The following is a 13,199-nucleotide window of genomic DNA, read 5'->3' as shown; positions in this document are numbered from 1 at the left end:
AGCATGCCTTCTCATGCGAAAACATTGTTTTCCATCCTCTTACATGTTTTCATAATGCATATAAATCCTGTGAGTGTATGTGTAAGAAGGAATCTTAAATTTCTTTTGCAGGTGTAACAACTTTTTAACGAAATTGTGAAACTGCTTCTTGATACAGATTAAATACGATGCTACATGCTAAATTGAGGGCTGCATTGTGTGTTGCTAAAATTTCAGGGTCTGTTCAGAAAAAAAGAAGAAAAAAAAACGCGTGAATCACCTTCAGGGATACACTATGCGCAGGCGTCGCACCGATGCAATTAACAGTGAAATGTAAACTTTTGTTTCAAGCAAGCACAGCCAACTTATAATTCTGAACTGTAGGTATGACTGTTAGCACATAATATTAAATATAGGCGCATTATAGGGTCTAACAAATGCTGTCAAATAAGAGGTTCCAACAAAAAGTAGCGACACTATCTTTTGATCATCGCCAATGACAGTCCATAAGCTTTCCCGATTAGTTCCATAAAAGCGCTTGCGTAACTGGTAAGTATATAGACTTGTCTACATTGTCTCGCTTTGTATAGTAGTTGCGTATTTTGAACTCTATACATTCTACGCAATGCTCACGTAGTCTAGTGCGAGGAAAGAGCGATCGTAGGCCGCGTACTGCTACTAGGACGTCAGACTAATGCGGCTGACTGCATGGGATCTGTTTCAGATATGCTGTTCCACAAGTGTGTTGCACAGTGAAGCATCTCGTGCATTTAACTAGACGTGACCACGTCCGCATCGAAAAGAATATCGCTCGCCGAAATATATACGTGAAATAGTACGCCGATTCCGTGCAGTACCGGCTGCGTCGCCCGCGATATCAACCGCCTGTACCAAAGGTGCCGCGGCCCGCTGTCGCGGCGGCGCTCTCTTGCTCGAGCGGCCGGATGAAATCTGCGCGGTCACGTGCTCTCCGGATGCGGGGGATCATCCAGGCAAAGATGGACGACAATACGTGAAGAGGCGCCGGCGAGCTCCTTTAACACGAATGTTTTTTCCCCAACATTCCCATTGTTTTCTCTTCCACATCCTGGTTACTGCTTGGTAGAACGTATGTTAAATCACCCTGCAACGAAAACGTCCTAGGTTTTTATTGCGAGATTCAGTCGGTATGCCGAAACGGAAACTAGAAGAGGATCAACATGAACCCGACGAGCTGTCAGTGCCTCTGCCGATACAAACGTTTCTCTGGCGACAGACAAGGTATATTTTTTAAAGACCAAATTCGCTTTCGCGTGCATAACACTCCGGCAAATATGGTCTGTTGATTCTGCTGTGTCTTGTTGCCGGCAAACGTCCCGTGTGCGCTCTGCTACTGCGTTGTAGCATCGTGCTTATGTAGTGAAACCCATGAATTCTCTAATCAGCTCTTCGTTTCTTGCATATAACTCTAAGTAGTTCAAAAAGTCAAGCTTTGTACGTTGTTGTCTGGTGTGCTCGCACCTTCGTCACTGAAGCGTTCGGTATCTAATTGATACGTGTTACACAGCTATGCCGATATATGTCATGCTTGCGAATTCAGTCGCAGTTTAATTGTTGATAGGCGGAGGGGGTTGCGTTCTCTTTATTTCGTATATTCGGGCCACCGGTATTTGCACGCGTTATACACTGTTGAACTGTACTCTTACTCTTGCACCACTGACTTTTCTTTTCTCTTTTAAACATATTGTTTATCCATTGATTATATATATATCCATTGATTGTTTATCCATTGATTATATATAATTTCCCAATTCTAACTGCATGATTGACGTGCTAGTCTTGCGTAGCGTACCATTTATACGTATTATTTGTATCTTTTCAGCCCATTCATACGTCCAAAAATTGGCAAAGCCCATGATGCATCAGCCATGGTACGGTGCCTTATTTGACCGTTCTGCATAACAAAAAATACAATTTTTCATTGAACTAGCTGAACGTGTGCAGGGCGTTCTGTTCTGCACGGCAGGTTCTTAACGCTTTCAATGAGATGATGTTCAATACAGTCCGCTTTGTCAAAGCTTATAAATTAATCCCACTTATGTGTAGAAGGTGCAATAGTTGGTGCCAGTTTTTCAATATTACACAGGCATTCTGCTAGGCCAAGGAAATTGGGGCATTTCCACGGGCATTATGTTACAAATTGTACATGTTTCATGTTAGCATAAAATAGTTCAGATTTACAGCTCTTTAGGTGTATGAAAAGGCTCAATGGGAGAGTTTCCGTGATATCCTCTTTTAAAGTGACCATTTCAAGACGGGCACTACATATGAAATAGAACCTGGTGTCTTGGCATAGGGTTTGCTTACGAAACATCTCTGCACATTAAGAAAATCAGAGGTAGTGGTCACAAATGGCTGACACACGCACTGGTAAGCCTGATCTAGATGCAAGCCATATTAATTACTCCTTCCTCTTTCAGTCTGTGCTTCTCTGCATTCCACAAGGACTAATGAGCTTGGTCCCCTTTACTTCTCTCAGAATGAGCAGCGCCGTTCGTTCTCATCCCTATTACCCATCTGAAGCTTTTGGCAAGGCGATCGCAATGCGGCTTCGACTACTGCACCAACCCATGCATCAGTGATGCCATATGACCTCAACCCCCAAATTTTGTGACGTACAGAGATAATTTTTAACAAACCCTATGGGAAGAAATTTGGCATACTTTTTGAAGTTGTCACAATAAAGAATATTTTAGTTCATGATTTGTTGCATGTTCGAAAAATTGATTCTGGAGTTACTGCTATGTAAATGAGCCAGAAAAAGCTGAAAAAAAATTTTGTGCAACTTCTTTAAAGCTTTTGTCTCAATAACTGCTTGAGCAGCCATCCCTGATGAGGAGACTGAATCAGCCTTGAAAACGTCGAGCCTCTCCCCTGAGAACTTGGCTGGACAAGTTTTCACTGCTTTAAGTGTCACAAAGTCAACAAAACGTTTGTTGAAGATGTTTACCTTTAGATATTGAAGACAGTTACCTGATAAAAATGGGAAACATTGAGCTGAACAATGTTGTGCCTCTGCTATGCAACAGCTGGACTTTAACACCATTCTGTGCAGCACATTAAGTTTACATGTGGTGTAATTGGCAGATACAGGAATAGGATTCATTAGATGTTATGTCAAGCTCTTCTGAAGTAGGTACAGACCATTCTGCGCGCATTTAACATTGGCTGAATTTTTTCCTTGTGTCAATCAAGGCTTCCACCGAATTGTCTGCACTGCAAAGCCCTGCAGGATGAGAGGTGGTGATTTCATCCTCAAAGCTTTCCAGTACTGGGAGCACCCCTGAAGCCCTACTATGCAGCTTGGCATCTGCTCAGTTCAAGCATCTATCGCTATATATTTGCGCACTTGACAAAAGGTGTGCCTAATTGTTTCAGGTCTTATAGTTCGAACCTTCTTACAACATTAACACCCATGAAATACTGTAATACATTTCTCACTCAGGGCAACTTTCTCGTGAACCAATTGGTTCATGGGATATAAAGCCGGCATTGCAGCGCTGTCTTCTATATAGCACTGTAGCACTCTAGTGCCAGTGAAGATGAGATAGCACTCTAGTGTCAGTGGAGATGCGATTAAAAAAAAAATTATTGAAAAATGGTGAAGCTTTGATATATATATATATATATATTCCTTATATCTCTAATGAAAAAGACAAACATTTACTGCACTCTTGGTAATTAATATATCAATAATTTTAGTTGCCATGCCATCATAGTACTTCTGCAGAAAAAATGGCATCATGTACAGTTCCTTTATTCATGCAAAAGTTATGCTCGTCAAGAAGGGCTTCTGCTGGAGCTCTCTATCCACGTTTACTTATTGGAATTTCTTAGTCTTGGACTGTGTATATTTTTGTGATTGTAAGTGAGCTGCAAAACGTTTTTTAAAGCCTACACTTTTTACTTTCGTTTTTCAGGAGCAAAGAGAAGCATGCAAGGTGAGTATTTCAAAATTTTGGTTCCTGCCTGATTGGGGATCAGGTATTGTGTACCAGCACCATTTTTTGCAGTTTAGTTCTTGTTGTATGTCACAGAAGTAAGTAAATAAGGAAGAAGCCCACTGTCCTAGGAAAAATTCTGCTTCAGTGCACATTGAATGTTCATCTTATAACGCAAGAGCAGCCAGCTGAAAAATAAAACAGAAGGCATGATGTTTGAGAGGAGATTCTAAACTTTGCAGGTACTACTTTGGCTGTGATAAAATTATGTGCAGTGTTGGTGTAATTACTGTCTATTTTTATTAACTTTCCTCTCCTGGTTATCTATTCCTTCCCCATGTATTTTTTTCATGGCTGTGGGACAGTTCAGGTGTCCACTGACAAGTGAGACTGTTACAGTGCACGTGGCCTTTCCTTTCCTCCCCCTTTTTTTTGTCCTATGTTAGTACAATAAATACTACTAGTGCTATAACCACTGCCTGTGTAATGGTAGGGCTCTTGCTGGCTAGTGATAAACAGACAAGTTCATGTTAGAAGATATCATGAGCTTGATGGTAGCACCAAAGGTGGCATAAGGTAGAGTCTTGCTATTTGGCTATAGGATGAACAATGCTGTGACAGTGGTGCCCAGTGCTTCTAGAGGTATGTCATAAATGACATGTAATGCACCTCACAATTTTAGCGTAGAAATGAAATGTCAGCCGACACTCAATGCCTGAATAGAGGTGCCAACTGATTATGAAAAAGTTGAAGACACGCACGTATACGACTAGTAACAGGGCTTTTATACTAATGCTGCATAACTACGATTGGCCAAGAGATAGGGCAATGTGGTAACACCGGTGTTTCACTGCACTGTTCCCATAGTTAGATTAGGGTTGTGCCACCACTTCATTTTTTGTCAACAGAGTGCCATGCATTTTTCTGCGTGTATGCTGATGTCTGCCTTCTTTTTTTATTTCCAGTCCTTCGAAAAAGTATTGGTGCAAAATATTCAGTTCGGCTTATCACCCAGTTTGACTGTTGCTATCAAGAGCATCAAGAGGTTTGTGTTTCTTTGTCTTCCTGCTTATATGACTAGAATAACTAATCTTGCATGTGAAGCTAAATTCAGCAACATGTGTACTGCAGTGATAGTACTGTACTTACTCAGTTCTAAAGGTCACGAAATTTTCACAATGAGAAATCAACAATGCATTGCTGTCGATTGTAACATTCACCTTGATGTTCATATTTCAAGAAATTATAAATGCAATGCCATTGATTTCTAACTTACCAGATTTTTATGATAAGAGAGGGAGTAATTGCATTTTGTTTTTATTTGGAATGAGGAACCTTAATGTATTCAAGCTGCTGTAGATTGGCGTCACTGATCATTGCTCATCATCGCTCGATCTTCGAGGCCTCCTCACCAATATCAACAACCCAGAGTGTCTCATCCTTGGTACTGTCTATTACATTTGAGAGACTCATTTCTTAAACATTTTGCAGACTATGGCAACCTAACAATACCATTCAGAATATGCGAAAGTCAATAAAGAACTTGCTGAATGGACATAAACCTAGCGCAGCTCACACATATTGCGACACCATGGGAATCAGACTGGATTACAGAAATGTTTAATGCCAGTTATGATGCCTTGTCGCTATCATAGATTTACTTTTTTACTTGAATCTTATGTGCATGTCATTCTTTTAGTATGTTTTTTCGAAAATGAAGTGTGCACTATAAAGTTGAGTAAATACGGGTATATGTAAGCTTGTATTCCGGTTGTATAACTCAGAGTAACCCAATTTCTACTGTGCAGAAGTTACTCCTAGTACATAATCCTTTATACATATGAAAGCCTACATGTTATTGCGCAAAATAAATTTTTTCTAGTACTTCCACCAAGAGACTGTATACAAATGGAATATTTGTCATTCACATAATTGTAGCACAATGCTCTTTGGAAAACCTGTATGGGTTTCTTGTGATACAACCTTCGTAGCCAGAGAAGATGTATATCCTGGTCATGGAATCAAACCTGGGATCACCAGCTGACTAGCCATGCTGTCCTATGGATTGAGCTATCTGAAAGACTAGGATGTGTTTGTGTGAGGCTGAACTAATCAATTCAGACTGGCTGGAAGCCAAAACAACATTAATCAAATGAATTCTACCAAAATCTGGAAACATTACAGGTACTTTTAGGAAAGAAAAATTTGTCATACACCAGATGGTTGAAGAGCTCTGTAAGTGACAGTCATAGTAGTTGTTTGAGAATCGGAACTTCTAACTGGTAGAGAGAAAAAAAAAATTTAGTTCAGCAATCTGGTTTGGCCAGGCCATCAGTCCAACTGCCTGGCCAGTTAATTCACTGTACCAACTGTCCACACTTTCTGCCATTGTCAGGTAGAGGTCCTGTGTTTTCTTATTTCTGGTTTGGGACAAATTTTTCTTTAGCTACAAAGCTTGTCTTTTGAGAAACTAACGCGGGCTCCATTTGTAACAGTCTTCTGCAATCACATACATAGTAACTTTTCACTTCATGAAACAATCTCCGCATTGCAGACTTCTACAGTTCTGTGAAATACACATTTACTGCATTATTTCTGTTTTCACTGCTTTTAGTTTTCAATTAGTTGATCCTTGTATGACCATTTGCTAGCTTTTGGATTAGGCAGGCTGACTACTCTAGAGATGCAGTAATCCTAGGTTTGCATCCTTGACCAATGCCAAATTTTTCTTTTAATATTTATATGTAGGTTTCCTTCATAGCATATTGATGCAATCAGGAGTACAAAAAGTTTCATTTTGTAAAACTGACTCCACCCTAGAGAAATTTTTCGAAAATTCATTTTATTAATGATAAATGGTAACTATTGTCAGTGTTAATAATGATAATTCTTTATAATTTACCTTTGAAAAGTTTGAGCCATTTACTGCTTGAAAAATTTAGTTTTAGAAAACGTTTAGGTTGCAAGGGTTCTTAAATGTTAAAGGAGTGTTATGTGCTGTCCTACAGAACATGGGGTCGCATTCTGTTGCAAAGCAAACATGCAACACTGAAGATTGATCTCTGATATAATGAGGAAGTATCTGTACCATCTTCTACAGCATGTTATTTAGCATTCATTAGTGTTCAAAATGCTTTTTAAGGTCAGCTGTTGGAAATTATGCAGGTTCCTGAGCTTTTTTCTTGCTTTCATTGTGCTCTTGCAACAGGATTTCTGTTTAAAGCCAATAATTGTTGTTGTTCCTTCAATGAAATAAAGTTTCGTCGTTGGGCTTTCCCAACTCAAGAACTATATAGCAAATTGCAGTGAGTGAGGTTCTGGCTTGCCATTTGCAAGAATGATTCTTTGGACACAGATTAAGTTTCCTTTCATGTTGGTGTGGAGTGTTTGTAGAGTATAATTTAAAATAGGCCATCAGGGGAGACTATCAAAAGAGGCTGCATTCCAGTGCCATTACTTATTGTTTTTGCATGTGAAGATTATATGTGCTAAAAAGACACATAGACCATTAGAAAACAATGGCTAGTTGCTATATTCTTAAAGTAGTGCCACAAGATTCATATTCTCCTATAAATGGCTACACAGCTTGTCATCTTGACAAATAGAATTCTTAACATGTCTGAAACTTGGTAAATATATTACTATTATTGTTGTGATGTTTACTGATTAAAGGTTGCTGTCATTGGGTATCATTTTGACCCATCAGTTCTTCAAGTTGTTCATTCCCACATACATACTAGCTGACAAATTGCCACATAATTTTAAAATGCAGTTACAAATAAAAGCATAAACTCCTCTAAAGTATCAGTAAACTGAGCATATTAAGCAAGTGGGATACTTCTTTGTGTAAATATTTGTGTCTTGTTTGCTTAATCTGTTACATTATTTCTGTCATCAGGTGGCGCTTGGTACGGGCAGCTCTGCCTCATGTGATGCACTGCTGTGCTGCCCTGCTGTACGCAAGAAAGGAAAGCTGCTTGGAGAAGCTAGGAGCAGCAGAGACCAAGCTGCTGTACACTCTTCACTGGATCCTGCTGGATGCTGCTGAAGAGTGTACCGATGCTGAGCACAGTCAGACTGGCCAGCTGCCTGATAAGAGCCAGTACATCTTCCCCATCACCGTCATCCAGGTGGTGTTCCCTTCTACATGAGTTATTTCGTTCATACATTAAGAAAAATTGCACTACTTTAATAGCCCTATATGGCCATTTCTGAGAGGAAAGAATGCAAAAGTTTTGAGTGTTTTTTGAAACTGGAAGTTGCAAACGTGCGTGAAGTGGCTGTACACACACTTACTATTAGAATAGTCGTTTTCTTTCTTCACTGTTTTATTCGACAGCAGTCACCAACATGATGGTTGAGTCACTGTTCTGATGCTTGTGTGGCTAGACTCAGTCGTGTGTAGCCACTGAATTGTGAAGGTGGCCCATGAGGGTAGCTTCCGCGACCACAAGCTGTTTGTTGGAGCCGGCAAATCATAGTGTTGGTAGTCCCAAAAGCAGCAAGTTAATGCAGCCGCTCATGCCAGGCATGCTAGCATGTTGTAATCTTGAGCTACGCTTGGATGCTAGTGGTATTTATTGATCACCACAGTTTATTTGTCAGGAAGTTTGCTTCTGTTTTGAGATATTTGCAATCTAACCTAAGTAGCTATGCTTGGGAAGTTTTTGTCCTTTCTTCTTGACTGCTGCCCTCTGTATGTATTGACATAATATGCCTTTGTTATTGTTGTCTTATGTGACATGAACTGCAGAAGCAAAGCTCCTTCTGCATCCCAGAAGACAATTAACTTATATTTTTGTCTTGGATTTCTCGGGTGTGGGTGATGACTTTGGCCATTACATTGACTCCATTTTTGACTTGGCATCTTTGTTGATAGACTCCTGTCTCTCTGAAAGTTATCAAAGGAGTCATCATGGAGCACTTCCAAGTTCTTCTGACAGCAGTGAAGCCTCATAGTCTTTGCAAATTTTGTCAGTATTTTCAGAACCAATCTTGCCCTTCTCTTTAACACGCCCACCTTTCCATAAAAAATTTTTGAAACTGACCTTATAGTGACCCCCAATTTCTAAGCTACTCTGGAGACCTTAACCTGTCTATCTTGCAAAACTAAGTCTTCTATTTTTGTGTGCATTTCTGCAAAAATTGCTTGCCCAGGCTGTTTTGTGTGAGGGTAATGTTAAATAGAGTCCCTGCCACTCTTGAATTAAATGGACTTGCTGAGGGCCTAGTTGGCAAATACTTGACATAAAAAATGAGCACACACCTGTACAAATAAAGAAAAAGAAAACACAGTATGAAATAAAAAGGGATGTACAAGGGACAAACGCTACTCTCAGCTGTTTATTCCATAACGTCGTCATGAAATATATATACATGTTATGCACATGCGCAGATGTGTTAATGAAATGCCTCGAGGAATCTGGTTTCTTTCGTGTACAAAGGAAACAGAAGACTCACTGATTCAGCCCTCTCCCCTCTTTTTTTATGTTAAATCCTTCTTTTAACAAATAGGTGGACTCATTGCAGCTTTTTCCAAAAAATCTTTGATTCCCAAAACAGTGCCCCACAACTGCAAAAATTCATGTGCTCCACCAGATGCATGCATTTATTCTTTCTTATGTTCAGGGCGTGCTCCCAGAATCAGTCATTTAGACACCTTCCAGCTTGATCAATATATCTCTTCCCACAGGACAACTAAATGTCATGTATCACTCCACTGGTGCATTTCACAAAGGGTAAAATGTGCTTTTTTTTTGGCAACCTCATTTTTTTTTTATCACCCGCTGCGGCTGTGAAGTCAAAGACGAGTGAGCTTGTTGGGGGCAGAAAATACCACGCTAATGCCTCGCTCGTGCCTACTCACCACCTTTTTGAGGTTATGAGACTTTATGTATTTAAGTCGGAACTTCTGGCCAACGCTTTTTCCTTGTGGATTGGCCAGTGTCCTTGCTGCGCCCTTGCTTAAACTTCTGTGGGAGGGTTTCAACAACTATCAAAATCACTGTGAGTGGAATGCCTAGACTTGTCTCAACTTGCTGGGTTGGTTTTCTTCATGCTCAGGTAGAATAAGTAAATGCTTCTCACACCTTAAACTTATGCTATTATTGCATCTGATGTCCTTCTTCATTTACTTTATGCTAGCCCTGAAGGAATGCCTAACAGGCTGAAGTCTTTTGTAGACAAGCAACCACATGCATCAGTACAGGCAAGACCTGTCAAGCTGAATCCTTTGATTAACTTAACTGTTAGGGGACCTTTGTATGGCTTAGAATAAGCTTAGCATACTTTAGTTGTGCCAGATTTTTTATAGAAAAGATTTTCGAAATCCCTTCAAGTTCAGGTAGCTTTCTTTATATCTGTAAATAAATGACACTGTAACAAAGATCACACGCACCTTCCTGGCAACATCACCACTGCTTAGTGTGCGCTGGTCTCTGGTGTTTCTTGCGCTGCTCAGCTTGAGGTCGTGGGTTCAATCGCAAGCAGGGTGGCCGCACTTCGATGGGGGTGGAATGCAGAAACGCTTGCGTACCATGCATTGGGTACACGTTAAAGAACTCTAGGTGGTAAAAGTGAATCTGGAGCTCCCCCATTAGGGCATGCTTCATAATCAGATTCTGGCTTTGGCACATTAAATGCTAAAAGCTTTTTTCTGGTGTCATTTGAGAAGTTCCATCATGCTGCCTCGCTGTTCCTGCCTGTAGCCTTGTTGCCAGACTGTGTTATAAGAAAGCCTCTTCACAATAGTAATGCTTGATTGATTAATATTTAAATTGCTATACATGTTTAGAAATTCTGGAATGTCATTAATTGATTATCTCTTCTTCATTCTTCACATGTTCCCTTCCTTCTTTCATGTGTTCCAGGTCTTTGTATACCTGTTTGCCCCACTAATTCCATTCCTGAAGCAGTCAGATTTTGTGGGGAGTTTCCGGTTGGAAAATGGAGTTCGCATCTGGGAGCCTTTGTGGGAGCACCGACACCCTGCTGTTTCCTGCTTTACTGCCCCTGTGCAGCCGCACGGTCATGCCATGCGTGCTGTGCGCAGAGCTGACTTCGACCTTCGACGACACGAATATGGCGATGTCTTCATTGGGGGAGCCCCTGCGAAACTTCGCAAGCAAGGTCTCTGCATTTTTCTGCCCTTCAATTTCTTCATTGCCACATGTCATGGCAGCTCACTGGCCATGGAGTTCTGCTGCTGCATGCACGGTCGCATGCTTGATTCATGACCATCACAGCATCATCATTCTGATAGGGGCAGAATGCAAAGCTCACCAGGAATTTTTTTTTAGCAATTGGGGTTGGAGGGGTGGGGGAGGGCTCACTTGACCGAAGGACGGGGAGGGGCAGACTGGTGTCGTCACCCGTCATTTTATGCCAGGTATTCCAGGTGCCCAAAAACTTCAAGGGGCGGGGGGGGGGGGGGGGGTTACAACGAGCTCGCTGTGCCCTCCCCTGGTTACACCCCTGGCAAAAATGCTTGGGTACTAAAGTGCCCATGCAAACATTTTGCCATTAATGGCGCAGCCCAAACAGTGCATTGGTAGTGTAGCTGTGGTTATACTGAATCAAAAACATCTAGCGGCAGAAGCTCTTAGGTTCAATTCAGTATCATCTTAAAGTGAAGTAACCTACCATTTGCTTTTGTTCCTTAGAATCGGTGAAAACAGGCACGAATGAAAACGAGGGTAGTGACCATGGCTCTCCTGACATCACGCTGACAAGCAGAGCGTCGTCAGCATCTGCAATTGTAAGTAAACTTGAAGGTGAATGTACAGCTGCAAGAATACAATATTTACTGTGTGTAAATGGCACAGTTTTTAATGCCCATGATGTCCAAAGTTGGAAGGAATGCTTAGAATCAAGGCAAAACATTAGCATGCATCTTTCTTTCCAGCATTTCCCTCCTCATAATTGGGAAGGGTGCTTAAGATTGAAAAAATACAACATTCAGCTGTGGGCTCTCCACTGTTCATGGCACTGCATTTTAGTTGACTAATTTGTATAGCCAAATGACTGGGGTACAATCAAGCAAAAACAAGCAAAATATTATACAAGCAAAATCTGAAATAAGGATATGCAAGGGGTGAGGACAGACACTGGGTATTTGCCAGTAAATACTGGGTACATCAAGTAATGCTTGATGTGGCTGTTTATCAGTGCATTCAACACCTCTCTTAATGGCTTGTTTTGTCATCTGAATAATAGAAAGCTTGTTTATTTCCAAAGGTGTTTTAGGCATTGTGAAAAAAATTTGGAGGACGCGTAAGCTTTGCTTTTAAAAGGGGAAAGCCATAGCATTCAAAGATCCCTGACTGCTTCTCACGCTTCTCGGCAACTGCAGCTTATGTAACCGTAATGGTTACCGGGAAATGCTGGTGGTGAATGCTGTGCACAAAGGCGAGCTTCCTGCTAGAAACGCGGCCTCATGTGTGGGCCGTGATGCGGCTCAGGCGAGCGCCATCTGGAGGTGTTGCAAGGAACCGGGCACGCCGATGGCCTTTGAGAGTTGAGCGCGCAAATCTGGGAGGCTGTGGCCAGTCTATGAATGGTAGAAATGCTGGAAAATGTGTTTGAGGTTTTTTTTAGTTTTCGCATAACAGAATTATGTTTTCTTGTATGTTCAAATTACAATCCGATGCTATCATGTCTGTAGGTTGTGTGTAAGTCGTACTTTATGATTTTTCTACATATCTTACGTTGAGAAATTCAGTTAGTTCAGTAACTTCCTTGCGCAACATGGAGGGTCTGTGTGGTATGCACAGCTCGAAACATTTTTGCCGAAATGACTTCTCACGCTGGACGCCAGATGTGGGATGCCGGACGCCAGATTTTCTGCGACATGGGGCCCTTAACGCTATCACATTACAAGTGCTGGTGACAAGGGGACAACTGGTAGTAATACACAGGATGTTCCTTTTGTCGAATGCCTTATGTTATTTTCACAGTCACACACGTTTTCATTATGACGACCTGTATGCAAGCTTTGTTGTTTCCCACAAATGAAGGGTAGTTTTGCTAGTCTTGTGCAGAGTGGCGAACCGAAACTTCTTTTGTTCCAGTTTTCATTCCAGTTTACCGGAAATGGTTCAGTTTTGGTTCAACTCTGTTGTGAAAAAAAAAAAAATGGTTCAAGCCAGTTCAAGTGCATTAGCATAACCGAAGAATAACTACAGAAAAACAGCACAAATTTATATTGTACAAAAACTCGACACTACCGCTAAGATGCACTGA

The 13,199-nt window shown here is 41.1% G+C and overlaps 1 protein-coding gene across 1 annotated transcript in view; it reads left to right on the top strand.

Annotated features, from left to right (window-relative positions):
• Positions 1–42: 42 nt before the first annotated feature.
• Positions 43–13,199, top strand: part of unc80 (unc80, NALCN channel complex subunit) — a 178,872-nt gene continuing 165,715 nt past the window's right edge. The window contains exons 1-7 of the mRNA XM_075681230.1: positions 43–1,239; positions 1,841–1,889; positions 3,939–3,959; positions 4,925–5,004; positions 7,858–8,089; positions 10,829–11,087; positions 11,621–11,715. Coding sequence (XP_075537345.1) covers positions 1,148–1,239; positions 1,841–1,889; positions 3,939–3,959; positions 4,925–5,004; positions 7,858–8,089; positions 10,829–11,087; positions 11,621–11,715 — 828 coding nt within the window. The 5' untranslated portion in view covers positions 43–1,147. The remainder of the gene's footprint in view (positions 1,240–1,840; positions 1,890–3,938; positions 3,960–4,924; positions 5,005–7,857; positions 8,090–10,828; positions 11,088–11,620; positions 11,716–13,199) is intronic.

The sequence above is a fragment of the Dermacentor variabilis genome, chromosome 2 (genome assembly GCF_050947875.1).
Source record: "Dermacentor variabilis isolate Ectoservices chromosome 2, ASM5094787v1, whole genome shotgun sequence".
Taxonomy (NCBI): domain Eukaryota; kingdom Metazoa; phylum Arthropoda; class Arachnida; order Ixodida; family Ixodidae; genus Dermacentor; species Dermacentor variabilis.
Note: the sequence above shows the minus strand (reverse complement) of the source record. Positions and strands in the feature narration are given on the sequence as shown.